General features: G+C 48.7%; 1 protein-coding gene across 2 annotated transcripts in view; it reads left to right on the top strand.

Annotated features, from left to right (window-relative positions):
- The window catches only part of trappc9 (trafficking protein particle complex subunit 9), a 329,423-nt gene that overhangs the window by 5,541 nt on the left and 302,622 nt on the right, over positions 1 to 21,260 (top strand). The window contains exons 7-11 of one of the 2 annotated variants that reach the window (XM_046325760.1): positions 650 to 676; positions 2,989 to 3,110; positions 4,858 to 4,983; positions 9,579 to 9,795; positions 17,821 to 17,964. In XM_046325760.1, the coding sequence (XP_046181716.1) occupies positions 650 to 676; positions 2,989 to 3,110; positions 4,858 to 4,983; positions 9,579 to 9,795; positions 17,821 to 17,964 (636 nt within the window). The remainder of the gene's footprint in view (positions 1 to 649; positions 677 to 2,988; positions 3,111 to 4,857; positions 4,984 to 9,578; positions 9,796 to 17,820; positions 17,965 to 21,260) is intronic. The other variant, XM_046325762.1, reaches the window with a different exon arrangement.

Below are 21,260 nucleotides of genomic sequence, written 5' to 3'. Positions count from 1 at the left end.
CCTTAGGTTTGAAGTTTCTTATAAAATGAAGAGTGTGGAGATGTTTCAGGAGGTGTGGTGGCTCAGGGGGCTGTCTGTACGGTTGGAGAGGTGGGGTTGGATGTGGTTCTGGAGGGTGGATTGTGTTGTTGTGGTGGCATGCAATGTGTTTTTTTAATCTGGCGACATTTAATTAAGACAAAAAGTTGTGGAAGATGTCCGGAGGTTTCTGAATGAGCTGTGATTTTTATGACCGCTGGAAGGAAGAGATCTGTGTGGCCCAAGCAACTGCAGCTACTATGGCAACCCAAGCTTTGCTTTTCTCAGCCCAGCTACTTCTGTTCTGTGCCCTGGACAACATTACCTGAGACATCCGGTGGCCCCCACATCCTAACCCATTTGTTCTGAACCTTATTTACTATCATATTTCCATTCACCCATATCTTTACTTAATATGATTAACTAGTCACTTACTTTAACCCCTAAATAACAACACATATTTAGCTTTTACTTGTACAAGTAATTAGCATTAGCCTACTATAGCGCAGGGAGGGATGGGAAAGTCTCAAGGAACCGGCTGAAAAGTGGCTTGTTTGGGGACTAACATTGCTTCAATAACTAACTGCACTGTGTGAACCTTCATTCTCTCTCTGTGTGTCTGTTACCGTAGGGGCACAGGAGGTACTCATTGACCCAGGTATGGTATGACACTAACCGGCCTGCACTGCGTAGCTCTACTTCTACCTAGACATCTCACCTGTGTGTGTTTTCCTGCTGTCTGTCTGTGTGTTTGCTTTCATTCAACGTCCCATATGCTTTTTGTGATGACAACTTCCCTAGCTTGTTCTCACATCTGTTAGCGGTGTCTCTCCGACTAAGGCCAGACAATACAAACAGATCTGGGACCAGGCTAACAACCCATTGCACGACATCTGATTCCAACTTTGATTGTTTCCACCACTGGTAAATCAAAATGGATGTTTTTTTTCCCCCTCTTAAGGCAGGGATTGTATTTCTGTTATTCTTGTCAGCGTTAATGTTGTTTGGCGTTCATGCTTGATCACGCCATTGACCTCTTCTTCTAATCAATGAATAGTAACCATTTTAAAATCATGTTCAAGGACATTATATCCAACACTATGTAGAAGAACAACCACGTAACCTCCTATTAGATTTCTAAAGGAAGTGATTGGTCTATTATTTCAAATAAATTTAGACATGCACCAGGAGGTGGCGATGTTGCTATTGAAATCCCAACACTGCTGATTGAGGCATCCAAACTATTTTTATTTAATTTTATTGAACCCTTATTTTACCAGGTAAATTGACTGAGAACACATTCTCATTTACAGCATTGACCTGGGGAGTAGTTACAGAGGAGAGGGGATGAATGAGCCAATTGTAAACTGGGGATGATTAGGTGACGGTGATGGTATGGGGGCCAGATTGGGAATTTAGCCAGGACACTGAGGTTAACACCCCTACTCTTACGATAAGTGCCATGGGCTCTTTTAGTGACCACAGAGAGTCAGGACACCCGTTTAACGTCCCATCGAAGACCGCACCCTACACAGAGCAATGTCCCCAGTCACTGCCCTGGGGGATTCTGGCCCTCCAACACCATTTCCAGCAGCATCTGGTCTCCCATCCAGGACCAACCCTGCTTAGCTACAGAAGCAAGCCAGCAGTGGGATGCAGGGTGGTGCAGGGTGGTATGCTGCTGGCCAGTTTGAGTGCATTTCCTGTAGCATCTGGTCTCCCATCCAGGACCAACCCTGTTTAGCTTCAGAAGCAAGCCAGCAGTGGGATGCAGGGTGGTGCAGGGTGGTCTGCTGCTGGCCAGTTTGAGTGCATTTCCTGTAGCCTCAAGTTCAAATGTAGAAGTGTTCAGTGTGAGACATTTCGGGCCAACCTATCAGTAAGAAATACTGCAGAAAGCTCTTATGTTTCCTTTTTTAGGAACTATTGTCGGTTTTACTAAACCATTCAACCCAAGGGCTCTGTGTAAAGTGCTGTAGCTCCGACTGTAACAAGTTGTCTAACACTTACTCTTACTATATCAAAAATATAATATATGCCCTACAGCAGACGTTTCTATCCAAAGCAGCTTAGTCATGCATGCGTACCTGTTTTACGATGGGGTGGTCCTGGGAATCGAGCCCACTTTCCTGGTGTTGCAAAGCGCGTCGCTCGACAACTGCGCTACAGAGGAGTATTTAGCAGGAGCTTTGATCCGAAACAGCTGACAGGACAGTGAGCGCATACATCTCTAGTACCTGCATGTGTTCCCAGTCTTATGAGTCACGTGTAACGCTGTGTCATAGTGACATTGCCGCGACGCCGTTGCTACGGAGCCAGCTCGAGCTGTTGCTAGGCAATGTTCTATCAATACTACATTTGTATTCAAATCAGATAGGTAGAGGAGAGATTCTCCTTGCACATATTCATTTTTGAACCATTTCAGTTGATACATTCCAAGCTACTGAGCACATGATGAAGTCAGCGTCATTTTGATCACATAACCGCACAGTGACCCTCAAAAGGGCTTTTATTTAGAGATTGTTGTGTACAATGCATGGCAATCATGGAGAGTTGTCTTTACCTCGGTGTCTGAAACTATTGTTCGAGGCTGAGTTAAATGTGTATGCTCAGATAGGCTATACACAGTTTACCAGTGAGTATGTCATTGTTGATTGTTGTGACTTTGGCCATATGCATCACAGGAGGTTGGTGGCACCTTAATTGGGGAGGATGAGCTCGTGGTAATGGCCGGAGTGGCATCAGTGGAATGGTATCAAATACATCAAACACATGGTTTCCATCTGTTTGATGCCATTCCATTTGCTCCGTTCTGGCCTCCCCTCAGCAGCCTCCACTGATATGCTGATATGGATGTGAAGAACCAAGTGGTGGATGGGTCTGAACATTGACAATCATCCCGGTCATTAATGTAATTTTTCCTTGTCTCTCGTGCCCTCTCTCTCGCGCTCTCTCTCCCCGTCCCTCCAGGTGCCCTCACAGCCAATGGGATCAGTGCAGACACCAGCAGTGAGATCGGTCGGGCCAAGAACTGCCTGGGCCCTGAGGACATCATAGAGAAATACAAGGAGGCCATCTCCTACTATGGCAAGGTAGGAACAAGAATCATTCAAAAGCACTGTATGTACAGCTATCTGTTTTTCAGGTGCAGGGTACAAAAAGTATCCATCACAGGAAAGAAGCAGACACCAGCGCTCTGAATGCTCCTACATACTTTATTACATACGATGTTTCAGTGTTTGCACTTTGAAGACCAATGCTCTTTGCGGACTGTTCCATTAGCCACGATCCAGTTTGCAGTTCTCAACATCTCCACCAGGGGACAGTAGCGCACTAGGTATCAGTGATGGTTGGGCGTCTCACTGTAAACAAACTACTACATGCTGACTACAGGAGAAACCGTCTGAGTGCACTCAGAGAGTCAACGGTGGAAGGCTTAGCTAGAATGACGTCAGTGTCTGTTACTAATAGCCAAATGGAAGTGTGGGGTCATCTCATATGCCCTATAACTCTATCAGTTGCCATTTAAAAAAATAAAAGACATTAGTTAATTGCATTGTTGATCTATTGATAACTATTTTTACTGGTATAGCACAGGTATGTGTTAACAAACAAACCTTAAAGCTTGTGGGTAAAAACACAGAGGTGTAACATCACAGCAGTATACCACCTCCCACTGCTGCCTCTGAAGCTAAACAGGGTTGGTCACTGGATGGGAGACCAGATGCTGCTGGAAGTAGTGTTGGAGGAGGCACTCTTTCCTCTAGTCAAATATTTTCTCCTCCCCTTTGCCCCAGCGCAGTGATTGGGGACATTGCCCTGTGTTAATTGCCATCTTTCGGATGGGACAGTAGGGTAGCCTAGTGGTTAGAGCGTTGGACTAGCAACCGGAAGGTTGCAAGTTCAAACCCCCAAGCTGACAAGGTACAAATCTGTCGTACTGCCCCTGAACAGGCAGTTAACCCACTGTTCCTAGGCCGTCATTGAAAATAAGAATTTGTTCTTAACTGACTTGCCTAGTTAAATAAGGTTAAAAAAAGGGTGTCCTAAAGATCCCATGACACTTATCGTAAGAGTAGGGGTGTAAGCCCCGGTGTACTGGCTAAAATCTGTCCCTCATACCATCACGGTCACCTAATCATCCCCAGCTTCCAATTGGCTCATTCACCCCCCCCCCCCCTCTAACTATTCCCCAGGTAACTATTCCCAAGGTTGTTGCTGTAAATGAGAATGTGTTCTTAGTCAACTTCCCTGGTAAAATAAGGGTAAAATGAATTACTACAAAATAATATCTCAGTAGGCCTTCTGAAACTCTTTATCTCTACTATTATAATTGGCTTCTTGCTCTGACCTCCCTTGGCCCTTATACCTGTAACTAGTTCACTCCAAATTAAATTACATTATCTCAACACGACAGGGCCATTCAAATATGAATTGCAGTTTAGTAAGGAGACAATGGGGATAGGAGTGGGTGGGGTGTGAGAGCACTGTTGTACCTCCACTCAGGTTTCTACTTCATTAGAACTGCTACTTGGGGAGAACCCGGGACTCCCCTGAAAGAACCATGTGGCACGAAGTAATAATGAACGACCGAGGTGCCGTATCACCACATGAACTAGAATCAGTAATCTGATAATGATGTCTGGAGCACAGAGAGGGAAAGAGACATGATGGAATACATCGGTTCAGGTTATTACGCCGGGTGGGAAAAGTCAATGTAGTCCTCATTGGTTTCTTACGTTTTCCTTATGCTGAGCCTGGGCCTTGTCTGTTCTTATTGCCCTCTTGCGTTCTCTCTCTTTATCCCTGTCTCTCCCTCTCCTTCCATTCCTCCCCCAGTATAAGAATGCAGGCGTGATAGAGCTGGAGGCGTGTGTGAAGGCAGTCAGGGTGCTAGCCATTCAGAAGAGGGCCATGGAGGCCTCAGAGTTCCTCCAGAATGCTGTCTACATCAACCTGGGACAGGTAAGACCTCACCTGACCTGTAGATGTACCTCTCTGTGGGTGAACCATCATCCTGGTCTCACACACATTCTGCTAGTTAGGGACCAGAGTTTTGCCTAGTCAAGTCCCATGCTTAGATCTCATATTCAGGACAAACCCTGGTCCCTAGTTGTAGTCTATAACCAGGGCCCAGAGTTTTACCTAGTCAGATCATATCCAGGAAAGACTCCTGGCCGTATGGGACACCAGAGGTCCCACGGAGAGTGTTGACACCAGAGGTCCCACGGAGAGTGTTGACACCAGAGGTCCCACGGAGAGTGTTGACACCAGAGGTCCCACGGAGAGTGTTGACACCAGAGGTCCCACGGAGAGTGTTGACACCAGAGGTCCCACGGAGAGTGTTGACACCAGAGGTCCCACGGAGAGTGTTGACACCAGAGGTCCCACGGAGAGTGTTGACACCAGAGGTCCCACGGAGAGTGTGACACCAGAGGTCCCACGGAGAGTGTTGACACCAGAGGTCCCACGGAGAGTGTTGACACCAGAGGTCCCACGGAGAGTGTTGACACCAGAGGTCCCACGTGTTGACCCAGAGGTCCCACGGAGAGTGTTGACACCAGAGGTCCCAGGAGAGTGTTGACACCAGAGGTCCCACGGAGAGTGTTGACACCAGGAGAGTGTTGACACCAGAGGTCCCACGGAGAGTGTTGACACCAGAGGTCCCACGGAGAGTGTTGACACCAGAGGTCCCACGGAGAGTGTTGACACCAGAGGTCCCACGGAGAGTGTTGACACCAGAGGTCCCACGGAGAGTGTTGACACCAGAGGTCCCACGGAGAGTGTTGACACCAGAGGTCCCACGGAGAGTGTTGACACCAGAGGTCCCACGGAGAGTGTTGACACCAGAGGTCCCACGGAGAGTGTTGACACCAGAGGTCCCACGGAGAGTGTTGACACCAGAGGTCCCACGGAGAGTGTTGACACCAGAGGTCCCACGGAGAGTGTTGACACCAGAGGTCCCACGGAGAGTGTTGACACCAGAGGTCCCACGGAGAGTGTTGACACCAGAGGTCCCAGAGAGTGTTGACACCAGAGGTCCCACGGAGAGTGTTGACACCAGAGGTCCCACGGAGAGTGTTGACACCAGAGGTCCCACGGAGAGTGTTGACACCAGAGGTCCCACGGAGAGTGTTGACAGAGGTCCCACGGAGAGTGTTGACACCAGAGGTCCCACGGAGAGTGTTGACACCAGAGGTCCCACGGAGAGTGTTGACACCAGAGGTCCCACGGAGAGTGTTGACACCAGAGGTCCCACGGAGAGTGTTGACACCAGAGGTCCCACGGAGAGTGTGACACCAGAGGTCCCACGGAGAGTGACACCAGAGGTCCCACGGAGAGTGTTGACACCAGAGGTCCCACGGAGAGTGTTGACACCAGAGGTCCCACGGAGAGTGTTGACACCAGAGGTCCCACGGAGAGTCCCACCCACGGAGAGTGTTGACACCAGAGGTCCCACGGAGAGTGTTGACACCCAGAGGTCCCACGGAGAGTGTTGACACCAGAGGTCCCACGGAGAGTGTTGACACCAGAGGTCCCACGGAGAGTGTTGACACCAGAGGTCCCACGGAGAGTGTTGACACCAGAGGTCCCACCACCAGAGGTCCCACGGAGAGTGTTGACACCAGAGGTCCCACGGAGAGTGTTGACACCAGAGGTCCCACGGAGAGTGTTGACACCAGAGGTCCCACGGAGAGTGTTGACACCAGAGGTCCCACGGAGAGTGTTGACACCAGAGGTCCCACGGAGAGTGTTGACACCAGAGGTCCCACGGAGAGTGTTGACACCAGAGGTCCCACGGAGAGTGTTGACACCAGAGGTCCCACGGAGAGTGTTGACACCAGAGGTCCCACGGAGAGTGTTGACACCAGAGGTCCCACGGAGAGTGTTGACACCAGAGGTCCCACGGAGAGTGTTGACACCAGAGGTCCCACGGAGAGTGTTGACACCAGAGGTCCCACGGAGAGTGTTGACACCAGAGGTCCCACGGAGAGTGTTGACACCAGAGGTCCCACGGAGAGTGTTGACACCAGAGGTCCCACGGAGAGTGTTGACACCAGAGGTCCCACGGAGAGTGTTGACACCAGAGGTCCCACGGAGAGTGTTGACACCAGAGGTCCCACGTGTTGACACCAGAGGTCCCACGGAGAGTGTTGACACCAGAGGTCCCACGGAGAGTGTTGACACCAGAGGTCACCAGAGGTCCCAGAGTGTTGACACCAGAGGTCCCACGGAGAGTGTTGACACCAGAGGTCCCACGGAGAGTGTTGACACCAGAGGTCCCACGGAGGAGAGTGTTGACACCAGAGGTCCCACGGGTCCCACGAGTGTTGACACCAGAGGTCCCACGGAGAGTGTTGACACCAGAGGTCCCACGGAGAGTGTTGACACCAGAGGTCCCACGGAGAGTGTCCCACGGAGAGTGACACCAGACGGTGTTGACACCAGAGGTCCCACGGAGAGTGTTGACACCAGAGGTCCCACCCACGGAGAGTGTTGACACCAGAGGTCCCACGTCCCACCCACGGAGAGTGTTGACACCAGAGGTCCCACGGAGAGTGTTGACACCAGAGGTCCCACGGAGAGTGTTGACACCAGAGGTCCCACGGAGAGTGTTGACACCAGAGGTCCCACGGAGAGTGTTGACACCAGAGGTCCCACGGAGAGTGTTGACACCAGAGGTCCCACGGAGAGTGTTGACACCAGAGGTCCCACGGAGAGTGTTGACACCAGAGGTCCCACGGAGAGTGTTGACACCAGAGGTCCCACGGAGAGTGTTGACACTGCTCCAGAGGTCCCACGGAGTGTTGACAGAGGTCCCACGGAGAGTGTTGACACCAGAGGTCCCACGGAGAGTGTTGACACCAGAGGTCCCACGGAGAGTGTTGACACCAGAGGTCCCACGGAGAGTGTTGACACCAGAGGTCCCACGGAGGTGTTGACACCAGAGGTCCCACGGAGAGTGTTGACACCAGAGGTCCCACGGAGAGTGTTGACACCAGAGGTCCCACGGAGAGTGTTGACACCAGAGGTCCCACGGAGAGTGTTGACACCAGAGGTCCCACGGAGAGTGTCGACACCAAGGAGGTCCCACCATGCTCTGGCTCCAGGTCCTGTAGTCAGGCACCTGTCTCTGCTGCTCTCCTGTGTGATGATCACCAGAGGATCTGCCTGCCGACAGCCCGGTCCTGTAATACAGGTCTTCTGACAGGTACCTGAGGCCATCCTGCAAGGAACTGAAACCCTGATCAATTCAGGATCTGCTCTGTAGGAGGGAAATCTCACTTGAGGCTCGGCCTGTTCTGACTGTGTGCAGTGACTGTGTGCAGTGACTGTGTGCAGTGACTGTGTGCAGTGACTGTGTGCAGTGACTGTGTGCAGTGACTGTGTGCAGTGACTGTGTGCAGTGACTGTGTGCAGTGACTGTGTGCAGTGACTGTGTGCAGTGACTTTGATCGTTCTCATATCCTTTCCATAGATTTGTTTAATATATTATATATAATATATTTAATAATTTGTATAAATCAAATTGAACTTTTCAGAGATTTATTTGGAAATAAGCTGTACAACTTTTTGTGTGTTTTCGTCAAGGATTTTAGAATAATATTATATACCATTTAGCAGATGCTAAATGTAACAGTTCATATAAGGAAATCAGTCAATTGAAATACATTTCGCATGACTGGGCCGGGGCGCAGCCAAGAGGGTGGGCCCTGGAGGGCTTAGGCCCACCCTCTTGGGAGCCAGGCCCAGCCAATCGGAATTAGTTTTTACCCACAAAAGAGCTTTATTACAGACAAAAATACTGCTTAGTTTCATCAACTGTCTGGGTGGCTGGTCTCAGACGATCCCGCAGGTGAAGAAGACGGATGTGGTGGTCCTGGGCTGGTGTGGTTACACGTGGTCTGCTGTTGTGAGGACGATTGGACGTACTGCCAAATTCTCTAAAACAACATTGGAGGTGGTAGAGAAATAAACATTGAATTCTCTGGCAAAAGTTCTGGTGGACATTCCTGCCAATTGCACGCTCCCTCAACTTCTGGCATTGTGTTGTGTGACAAAACGACACATTTTAGTGGCCTTTTATTGTCCCCAGCACAAGGTGCACCTGTGTAATGACCATGCTGTTTAATCAACGACATGATATGACACACCAGTCTGGTGGATGGATTATATTGGCAAAGGACATGCTCACTAACAGGGATGTAAAGAAATTTGTGCACAAAATTATAGCGAAATCAGCTTTTTGTGCATATGGCACATTCTGGGATCTTTTATTTCAGCTCATGAAACATGGGACCAACACTTTACATGTTGCGTTTATATTGTTGTTCATTATAAATCCTCGATGATAACACAAAGTTATACAACTTATTTCTCTGTTAAATTTGAGTTTGACAACAGATCTGGGACAACCCGTACGTAAAATCTATGAACGCATGACTGTAAGTCTGACTTAGTCATGTATGCATACATTTTACATGCAGTGTGTGGTTGCAATAGTTTTTCAATAATCTACTAGTCAACCTACCAACCAATGATCTCTCCTGTCTTCTCAGCTGTCAGAGGAAGAGAAGATCCAGCGTTACAGCATCCTCTCTGAGCTCTACCACCTGATTGGTTTCCACCGTAAATCAGCCTTCTTCAAGCGGGTAGCAGCCATGCAGTGTGTGGCCCCCACCATCCCAGAGCCTGGCTGGAGGGCCTGCTACAAGCTGCTGCTGGAGACCCTGCCTGGATACAGCCTCTCCCTTGACCCCAAAGACTTCAGCAAAGGTACCCGATTGGATATGCCTCTCCTCTCAAAAGTGTCCTATACACTGGTGAGGGATCCCCTAGAACTTTCAAATCATCAATAAAAGACACACACACACACACACACACACACACACACACACACACACACACACACACACACACACACACACACACACACCTGTTTCAGTAACATCAATACTCAAAGTGAGAAATGTAATAACATTGCCTTCCCCTGCCGTGAGCTTTATTTAAAGGGTCTCCCCTTCAAGAGCTCTTCTCAGGGGTAATACGTATTCAAGGCACCACTTTGCGCATCGAGAGACACAGTTGATTTGAGACCTGCACTGACCCAGGCCTTTATAAACCGCCACTCTGCCTTACACACACACACACACACACACACACACACACACACACACACACACACACACACACACACACACACACACACACACACACACACACACACACACACACACACACACACACACACACACACACACACACACACACACACACACACACACACTCATGGTCCTCAGGATAAGCTGCTGTACACCACAGGCTCTTGAACCTCACCCTGCTCGACCCACTCCACCACGAGGGGTTGGAGCGTAAATGAAACGCTGACAAACAAAACAACGATTTAGGGTCATCTATATCTCTACTGTGATCCTCGTTCAAAGGACTCACTTGAGGAGAGTTTGTCAGACCGAGAGAGAGAGGGGCGTTGTTGTTGACCTCCACTTCTATGGAACAGTGAAGGGAAGAGAGGAAAACTATTGTGATGTGTGTCGACTGGATTTCTTCCTCCCGATATTCTTTTACAAAACAAAGACCGACCTCCAGGTTGTTTATAAGGCAGCATGCCTTTCTACTACAGTCATGCCTCTGAGACCTTCAGCCTGAGGAGAGGTGTCAGGTGGGAGATAATTGAGCTGCGAGGAGAGCTAGCCAGGCCCCTGGTGCAGGAGGGTAACGTCAGAGGAAATGGGGCTCAAAAGTGCATTCCAACAGGGTACAGGACTGGCGGGCAGAGAGATGAACGAGCGAATTGGTTTTTAATTGGCTCGGGAGCCCTCAGTACTCTCCTCTTTACCAGGTTGAGAGGACCGCCTCTCGCTCCTCTTTATCCTTTCTCTCTCTCCCATCCCTCCCTCAGGATATTTTTATCTCTTTGTCTCTCTCTTTCCCTCAGTTCAGAGGACATGTTTCAAAGACCACAAACTCACAATAAGTCAATAAGCTACCATGCACTCTTCATGCTTAAATTGTACATTTTTTCTGTACCTTTTTATTTAACTAGGCAAGTCGGTTTAGAACAAATGTTTATTTTCAATGACTTCCTCGGAACTGTTACCTGCCTTGTTCAGGGGCAGAATGACAGATTTTTACCTTGTCAACTCGGGGATTTGATCTTGCAACCTTTCGGTTACTAGTCCAACGCTCTAACCACTAGGCTACCCCCCCCCCCCCCCCACCCCCCCCACCCCCCCCAATGACTGTAGGGGAGGACAGTAGTATCAAACGTCCCCTTACATGAAATTGCTAAGTCTCCGACCAGAAGGTACAGTCCCTTTTGATATAGACACTGACAGGGTGGTGTGTTTGTGACAGGTTGAGCATTGTGCTGCGTGTCATTATCATGGTGGTGCTAATTGGATTCCCAGACACCTTGAATACTCCCTCGAAAATACCACAGAAGACATTTAGCTGGGGGAGAGCGAGAGAGGTTCTAGGATACCTTTTATTTACCCTGAACAAAAATATAAACTCAACATACCACAATTTTACTGAGTTAAAGGAAATCAGTCAATTAATATTAATACGAAGAAGCTAGCTAGCTTACAAAGAATAACAACAAAAAATATCTAGTTAACAGAAGAAAGGAAGACAAAATAAGGACAAAAGAAGGACAGAAGAAAAAGGAAAAGAAAGAGGACAACAAAGTGAAACAGTCAGCACTTCTATTGCAACTTCGTATTTCGTCGTCCTAACGTAGTCTACACTGCTATCTGCCCAGCAGCTAGCCAGCTAGCAAACGTCCACCGTCTACCGAATAGCAGCACTGTAGAAACTATTACACTCAACTGAACGACTTGATTAGTGTAGTGTTAGCTAGCTACATAGTTGTCTTTGCTGTCTTCGTATCCAAGATAATTGTGTAGTTTAGAGCGTGTAGTCTTAGAGTGATTATCTTAATTTACCGAGGTTAGCTAGCCAGCTATTTGTCGTCCTTAACGTAGGAGACACTGCTAGCTAGCCAACAGCTAGCCAACGTCTACTGAATAGAACTTCCGCACTCAACAACCCGGTCGCATTCCGCTTCGCTCCACAGGTAGTATCACATTTTTCATTTCATTTCATTACAGCACAACGGTTTGATTTGTTTGATCGTAGCTAGCTACATAGCTAGCTACATAGCCGTCTGTGTATCAAAGATAATTGTGTAGTCTAGAGCGATTTTCTAGGTTAGCTAGCCAGCTATTGTCGTTCTTTTAACGCAACGTAACGTAATCAACACTGCTAGCTAGCCAGCTAGCCCCCGAATAGCAGCACTGTAGAAACTACTACACTCAACGGAACGACTTGATTAGTGTAGTGTCAACAACGCAGCCACTGTCAGCTAGCCTACAAAGTCAACAACGCAGCCACTGCCAGCTAGCCTACTTCAGCAGTACTGTATCATTTTTAATAATTTTAGTCAATAAGATTCTTGCTACGTAAGCTTAACTTTCTGAACATTCGAGACGTGTAGTCCACTTGTCATTCCAATCTCCTTGCATTAGCGTAGCCTCTTCTGTAGCCTGTCAACTATGTGTCTGTCTATCCCTGTTCTCTCCTCTCTGCACAGACCATACAAACGCTCCACACCGCGTGGCCGCTGCCACCCTAATCTGGTGGTCCCAGCGCGCACGACCCACGTGGAGTTCCAGGTCTCCGGTAGCCTCTGGAACTGCCGATCTGCAGCCAACAAGGCAGAGTTCATCTCAGCCTATGCTTCCCTCCAGTCCCTCGACTTCTTGGCACTGACAGAAACATGGATCACCACAGACAACACTGCTACTCCTACTGCTCTCTCTTCGTCCGCCCACGTGTTCTCGCACACCCCGAGAGCTTCTGGTCAGCGGGGTGGTGGCATAGGGATCCTTATCTCTCCCATGTGGTCATTCTCTCTTTCTCCCCTTACCCATCTGTCTATCGCCTCCTTTGAATTTCATGCTGTCACAGTTACCAGCCCTTTCAAGCTTAACATCCTTATCATTTATCGCCCTCCAGGTCCCCTCGGAGAGTTCATCAATGAGCTTGATGCCTTGAGGACGGCTCACCTCTCACAGTTCTGGGCGACTTTAACCTCCCCACGTCTACCTTTGACTCATTCCTCTCTGCCTCCTTCTTTCCACTCCTCTCCTCTTTTGACCTCACCCTCTCACCTTCCCCACCTACTCACAAGGCAGGCAATACGCTCAACCTCATCTTTACTAGATGCTGTTCTTCCACTAACCTCATTGCAACTCCCCTCCAAGTCTCCGACCACTACCTTGTATCCTTTTCCCTCTCGCTCTCATCCAACACTTCCCACACTGCCCCTACTCGGATGGTATCGCGCCGTCCCAACCTTCGCTCTCTCTCCCCCGCTACTCTCTCCTCTTCCATCCTATCATCTCTTCCCTCTGCTCAAACCTTCTCCAACCTATCTCCTGATTCTGCCTCCTCAACCCTCCTCTCCTCCCTTTCTGCATCCTTTGACTCTCTATGTCCCCTATCTTCCAGGCCGGCTCGGTCCTCCCCTCCCGCTCCGTGGCTTGACGACTCAATGCGAGCTCACAGAACAGGGCTCCGGAAGGCCGAGCGGAAATGGAGGAAAACTCGCCTCCCTGCGGACCTGGCATCCTTTCACTCCCTCCTCTCTACATTTTCCTCCTCTGTCTCTGCTGCTAAAGCCACTTTCTACCACTCTAAATTCCAAGCATCTGCCTCTAACCCTAGGAAGCTCTTTGCCACATTCTCCTCCCTCCTGAATCCTCCTCCCCCTCCCCCTCCTCCCTCTCTGCAGATGACTCCGTCAACCATTTTGAAAAGAAGATCGACGACATCCGATCCTCGTTTGCTAAGTCAAACAACACCGCTGGTTCTGCTCACACTGCCCTACCCTGTGCTCTGACCTCTTTCTCCCCTCTCTCTCCAGATGAAATCTCGCGTCTTGTGACGGCCGGCCGCCCAACAACCTGCCCGCTCGACCCTATCCCCTCCTCTCTTCTCCAGACCATTTCCGGAGACCTTCTCCCTTACCTCACCTCGCTCATCAACTTATCCCTGACCGCTGGCTACGTCCCTTCCGTCTTCAAGAGAGCGAGAGTTGCACCCCTTCTGAAAAAACCTACACTCGATCCCTCCGATGTCAACAACTACAGACCAGTATCCCTTCTTTCTTTTCTCTCCAAAACTCTTGAACGTGCCGTCCTTGGTCAGCTCTCCCGCTATCTCTCTCAGAATGACCTTCTTGATCCAAATCAGTCAGGTTTCAAGACTAGTCATTCAACTGAGACTGCTCTTCTCTGTATCACGGAGGCGCTCCGCACCGCTAAAGCTAACTCTCTCTCCTCTGCTCTCATCCTTCTAGACCTATCGGCTGCCTTCGATACTGTGAACCATCAGATCCTCCTCTCCACCCTCTCCGAGTTGGGCATCTCCGGCGCGGCCCACGCTTGGATTGCGTCCTACCTGACAGGTCGCTCCTACCAGGTGGCGTGGCGAGAATCTGTCTCCTCACCACGCGCTCTCACCACTGGTGTCCCCCAGGGCTCTGTTCTAGGCCCTCTCCTATTCTCGCTATACACCAAGTCACTTGGCTCTGTCATAACCTCACATGGTCTCTCCTATCATTGCTATGCAGACGACACACAATTCATCTTCTCCTTTCCCCTTCTGATGACCAGGTGGCGAATCGCATCTCTGCATGTCTGGCAGACATATCAGTGTGGATGACGGATCACCACCTCAAGCTGAACTTCGGCAAGACGGAGCTGCTCTTCCTCCCGGGGAAGGACTGCCCGTTCCATGATCTCGCCATCACGGTTGACAACTCCATTGTGTCCTCCTCCCAGAGCGCTAAGAACCTTGGCGTGATCCTGGACAACAAACTGTCGTTCTCAACTAACATCAAGGCGGTGGCCCGTTCCTGTAGGTTCATGCTCTACAACATCCGCAGAGTACGACCCTGCCTCACACAGGAAGCGGCGCAGGTCCTAATCCAGGCACTTGTCATCTCCCGTCTGGATTACTGCAACTCGCTGTTGGCTGGGCTCCCTGCCTGTGCCATTAAACCCCTACAACTCATCCAGAACGCCGCAGCCCGTCTAGTGTTCAACCTTCCCAAGTTCTCTCACGTCACCCCGCTCCTCCGCTCTCTCCACTGGCTTCCAGTTGAAGCTCGCATCCGCTACAAGACCATGGTGCTTGCCTACGGAGCTGTGAGGGGAACGGCACCTCAGTACCTCCAGGCTCTGATCAGGCCCTACACCCAAATAAGGGCACTGCGTTCATCCACCTCTGGCCTGCTCGCCTCCCTACCACTGAGGAAGTACAGTTCCCGCTCAGCTCAGTCAAAACTGTTCGCTGCTCTGGCTCCCCAATGGTGGAACAAACTCCCTCACGACGCCAGGACAGCGGAGTCAATCACCACCTTCCGGAGACACCTGAAACCCCACCTCTTTAAGGAATACCTAGGATAGGATAAAGTAATCCTTCTCACCCCCCCCCCCCCTTAAAATATTTAGATGCACTATTGTAAAGTGGTTGTTCCACTGGATGTCATAAGGTGAATGCACCAATTTGTAAGTCGCTCTGGATAAGAGCGTCTGCTAAATGACTTAAATGTAAATGTTAAATGTAAATGTAATATACATTCAGACCCTAATCTATGGATTTCACGATTGGGAATACAGATATGCATCTGTTGCAGTCAGGTCAAGAACCTGGTGAGGACGATGAGCACGCAGATGAGCTTCCCTGAGCGTTTCTGACAGTTGGTGCAACAATTATTCGGTTGTGCAAACCCACAGTTTCATCAGCTGTCCGGGTGGCTGGTTTCAGACGATGCCGTAAGTGAAGAAGCTGGATGTGGAGGTCCTGGGCTGGCGTGGTTGCACGTCTGTTGTTGTGCGGCCGGTTGGACGTGCTGCCAAATTCTCTTAACTTTGGAGTCGTGTTATGGTAGAGAAATTAACATTCAATTCTCTGGTAACAGCTCTGGTGGACATTCCTGCAGTCAGCATGCCAATTGCCCGCTCCCTCAACTTGAGACATCTGTGGCATTGTGGTGTTTGACAACTGCACATTTTAGTGGCCTTTTATTTTCCCCAGCACAAGGTGCACCTGTGTAATAATCATGCTTTTTACTTATCTACTTCATATGCCACACCTGTCAGGTGGATGGATTATATTGGCAAAGGAGAAATGTTAACAGGGATTTTAAACAAATTTGTGCACAAGATTTGAGAGAAACATTTCTGGGATCTTTTATTTCAGCTCATGAAACATGGGACTACCGCTTTACATGTTGCGTTTTATTTTTGTTCAGTGTAGCAGTTAAGGAGTTAATACAGAGCTCCCATGCATGCAGAGAGTGACAGAGAGCAAGGGGGAGAGAGGGAGAGCAGCAGCCACAGTGTGTCTTCCTCTGTATTGGTGCCCTTCAGATAAGCAGCGGTAGCATCACATGGTGTTACAGACAGGTGGATGCTGCTATATATAGATTGCTTCGTGGGCGCCACAGGAGGAGGAAATGGCTTAGGCGAGATTTGCATTAATATGATTTTTGCACATGACAGAAAATATATATATTTATTAATAATATCCTCCAATAGTAGAGGGAACACTTATGACGGACAAGCATCTTGGTCACGAGTTTTTTTAGCCCCACAGACTGTGTTGCTCAGGGAGAAATTGATTCTTATTTACCTCTGAGTAGGCTATCTTTTTTTCCTTCTCTCTCTCTCTCTCTCTCTCTCTCTCTCTCTCTCTCTCTCTCTCTCTCTCTCTCTCTCTCTCTCGTGCTCATGCTTGCTCTCTCTCGTGCTCATGCTTACTCTCTCTCGTGCTCATGCTTGCTCTCTCTCGTGCTCATGCTTGCTCTCTCTCGTGCTCATGCTTACTCTCTCTCGTGCTCATGCTTGCTCTCTCTCGTGCTCATGCTTACTCTCTCTCGTGCTCATGCTTGCTCTCTCTCGTGCTCATGCTTGCTCTCTCTCGTGCTCATGCTTGCTCTCTCTCGTGCTCATGCTTGCTCTCTCTCGTGCTCATGCTTGCTCTCTCTCGTGCTCATGCTTGCTCTCTCTCTCTCTCTCTCTCTCTCTCTCTCTCTCTCTCTCTCTCTCTCTCTCTCTCTCTCTCTCTCTCTCTCTCTCTCTCTCTCTCTCTCTCTCTCTCTCTCTCTCTCATGCTCTCTCTCTCTGCTCTCTCTCTCTCTCTCTCTCTCTCATGCTCTCTCTCTCTCTCTCTCTCTCTCTCTTGTGCTCATGCTTTCTCTCTCTCTCTCTCTCTCTCTCTCTCTCTCTCTCATGCTCTCTCTCTCTCTCTCTCTCTCTCTCTCTCTTGTGCTCATGCTTTCTCTCTCTCTCTCTCTGCTTTCTCTCTCTCTCTCTCATGCTTTCTCTCTCTCTCTCGCGCTCATGCTTTCTCTCTCTCTCTCTCTCTCTCTCTCTCTCTCTCTCTCTCTCTCTCTCTCTCGCTTCCTCTCAAGATTTCTGCTGCAGAACACAAATAACATTGAGCCAACGGGCACAGCTCACAATCTCACATGTTGCTCTTGTACTAGAATGTTGGGATGACCCTCCCCCTTACTGGTATCAAATCCTGCATGCCATATATCCTGCAGTTGTGCCCTTGAGCAAGGCATTGAATCCCTAGAACCAGCTCCAGCGGTGCAGTAGTATGGCTGCCCTCTGCTCCGACCTCTGTATGTGTGTCTTTTCAGAGGGGCTGGGATGGTTAATGTAGAACATGTACATTTTAACATTAAAATCATCTCCTCTCCCCCAGGTTCCCACCGTGGCTGGGCGGCGGTACAGATGCGTCTGCTCCATGAGCTGGTGTACGCATCCCGTCGTATGGGAAACCCCGGCCTGTCTGTCCGCCACCTCTCCTTTCTGCTCCAGACCATGCTGGACTTCCTCTCAGACCAAGGTCAGCCCCCCCCCCCCCCCCACACACACACACATTTAGCTCCCCAAGCCTTTAGCTCAAAGGACTACCGAAACCCAGATGGTCTCATTCTCCAGTGTCTTTGAGTGGACACTGTTTCAACATTGTAAGTCGCACCCCTAAACCCCCCTAGAGTCGACCCTGCGGTAATCTAATTAGCATACATCCCTTTAACAATCTGTCAGTTTAAGATGGAGATCTGTTTTTTTTTGCATTGGATGCGTCTCAATCCACCTCATCTGCTGTGAGAAGTGACAGAGACTCGTCTGAAGTCAGCCGGGCTGCCAACTTCTGTCTGTAGTGTCTGAACAGATTGGGCTACACACCAATATGACCCCTCTGTAGAAAGGTGAGACTCTCACCAACAGATACATGTTTTGCTTTAGGACGCCACAGGCCTCATAAGACTCATCTAAAGGTTCCCCGGTACCAATTAAAACAATTATTGGAAATATAATGAGACTGTTTAGTGCCAAAAATAGGGGTTTAAATAAATAAATAAATAATAATATATATAACAAAGGTTTCCTGATAATGCTACTGTCTCTCAGATATAGAGCAAACACTAAAGAACAAACTTACCTTTTAATTTTTTTGGGGGGTCAGTGTGTTTGTACGGGCTTCTAGCAGTAAGGTCAAATTCAATTTTCCATAAAATCATTTTTGTTTATCTTTTTTTTTTTTATACTTCAAGGGGTCTTATAATTCAAAATCATATAACCAAATGTTCCCTGGTCTATAGCCAAGTAGAACCCCCCCCCCCCCCCCTACTGAATAGAAGGGAAATTAATACAAATAATAACTCTTAAAAACAGAAAGGAAAGATAAAATGTCTGACGAGCTCTACTCTAGGTATAACACACATTACATAGTCAAATGTTTTTGTCAGTATTAGTTGAAAAACCTACTGCATTTTTCTCCATTTCATACTATTGATCATGTGAGATCATCTGAAATCATCCCCTGACCGCAGCCAACCATGCATGTTCTTTAGGGAAGCCAGCATTGTGCCTGTGGGTGTAATGGTGTGTAATGCTCAACCAAGCCAGTCTCAGCTGGTGGCTGGGTGACAGTGGGCTTAATTTGGACTCAGGAGATAGGTACTCACCCAAGGGGAGGGGGGAGGTAGAGATACAGGGAGGGAGAGGGAGAGCGAGAACAGATGGTGGATAGAGAGGGAGATGGTTGAATAGGATCCCCATTGGACGACGCTCGTCTCTCTGGGGTCTGACACATAATGAAAAATACATTAGACTTTACAATTTACATACATTTAAAAATATTAACATGTGTATTGTGTGTGTGCATCTGTCAGTTACACACAACAGTCCAAACACAACAAGTAGGTTGCATGGGAGAGAGAGAGAGAGAGAGAGAGCAGAGAGAGAGCAGAGTGCCAACAGTATGAAATATTTGCCCCTGTCAGCAGCAGCGAGGGACTGTTGCTACACTGAGGGAGGCTTTGTTCCCATCTACCCAGCATCCTCTCTTTGTAAACCTGCTGGAGTAACAGCAGCTCAGCTGTATCCATGTTGCAGTCATGCATCCGTGTGTCAGCGGCGGTCACGCTAACAGTGGGCAGTTACAGCCTGTGATGCCTCCAGACAGGAAGGCCAGACGTATGATTTGAGAAATAAGGCTTTTCTGTCTGTGACATTTTGTGTGTGTGAGGCTGAGCATAGAAAAAGTGACAGAACATATTTCATTGTTATATTTGAGCTAGCATGTGCACTGATCTCACTCCAGTTGAAACCTGGTCCACCAGACTCCTCACTCCATGCTCGAGTGACTGTTTGAACAGCTTAAAGCCTCTATACTTCTCAGTGAGTTTCTCAATGGTGGCTTTGGCAGAGACACTGTGAAATGAGCCGTGCACAGATCTTTCCCCTCTAAACTGTGGTTCCACACCTTCGCTCCTCACCCGCCTCTCTCTCTCTCTCTTTTTGTTTGTCTCGCTCACTTTCCCATCCTCTCCCCCTCTTCCTCTCTCCCTCTCTCTCTCTTCCTCCCTCTCTCTCTTCCTCCCTCTCTCTCTTCCTCCCTCTCTCTCTTCCTCCCTCTCTCTCCCTTCCTCCCTCTCTCTCCCTCTTCCTCCCTCTCTCTCCCTCTTCCTCCCTCTCACTCCCTCTTCCTCCCTCTCTATTCTCTATCACCCCCAGCTGTTTGTCTCGCTCCTCTTCCTCCCTCTCTCTCTCCCTCCTCTTCCTCCCTCTCTCTCTCCCTCCTCTTCCTCCCTCTCTCTCTCCCTCCTCTTCCTCTTTATTCTCTATCACCCCCCCAGCTGTTTGTCTGCAGTGTGGTGATGTCACCCACGGCGGGGGTTATTGCAGGCCGTCTTCTCCCAGCATGCAGTAATGGGGCGCGGCCCCTCGCTGTGTTCGTTGCGTGTCTGGGGAGTTATTGTAGAACACACAGCAGCACAGCTCAGAGGAACAGTGTGACTGTCTCGTCCCAGCAGCTACAGCCTTTTCCTTGAAAGTCACAATCCTGACTTTGTGTGTTAACCCAGCGCCACTTGGTTTGGTATAAAGCTGGCAGATGAGGAAGGGGAAACAACATAACCATTTTCAAATATCCCAGATTGTGCCTTTTAATCCACAGATCTGGGGTGTCATTTCTCAACCGTGCGTACATTTCAAATACACATCTAGTGTACATGGAGATTCTAGGATTTGCGTTTGCAACAAATTGTTGGGATTGAACAAACTGTCACACACAAAATGTGCATGTTTTAATGGATAAATCAGAGCCATACTATATTTGTAGGGGTTGTGAACTAGCTCTATAACTCTGCCTATAACCGCGCCTGGGCATGATAGTTTCTTAAATATATTGCAATGGCAAATCTGATCACATTTCTGTAGAGGTGTGGGCAGAATGTATTTTTTTTTTGTTGCAGTGACTTCTATGCAAAATGCAAATAGTTTATTTTTCCATATTTATTTTATCAGTAGATTGTGTTTTCATCTGCATCGTTGACACAGGCTCTGAGATGAAATAGGCTGTTATGTCACGTTCCTGTCACAAAGCAATACTGTAGCCTGTACATGCTGCCATTGGCCACTGTTCACTTTAGAGCATGTCTTCTTGAATGAGTGATGAATAGTAGCCTAGTATTTGTAGTAGAATAAACCAGTCATGACAGAAAAGGAGAGACATGCCCTGCAATATGATTATGATTTAGGAATATAAAACAAAAGTTAAATTAACACATGAGATGACATTCTGCCATGCGGTCTTCTTACCAATGGCAAATTATTCTCTTTTATCATTAGGCC

This window comes from Oncorhynchus gorbuscha, linkage group LG24, assembly GCF_021184085.1.
Source record: "Oncorhynchus gorbuscha isolate QuinsamMale2020 ecotype Even-year linkage group LG24, OgorEven_v1.0, whole genome shotgun sequence".
Classification (NCBI taxonomy): domain Eukaryota; kingdom Metazoa; phylum Chordata; class Actinopteri; order Salmoniformes; family Salmonidae; genus Oncorhynchus; species Oncorhynchus gorbuscha.
The sequence above is the reverse complement of the archived record's forward strand: the minus strand, read 5'-3'. Positions and strand labels throughout refer to the sequence as shown.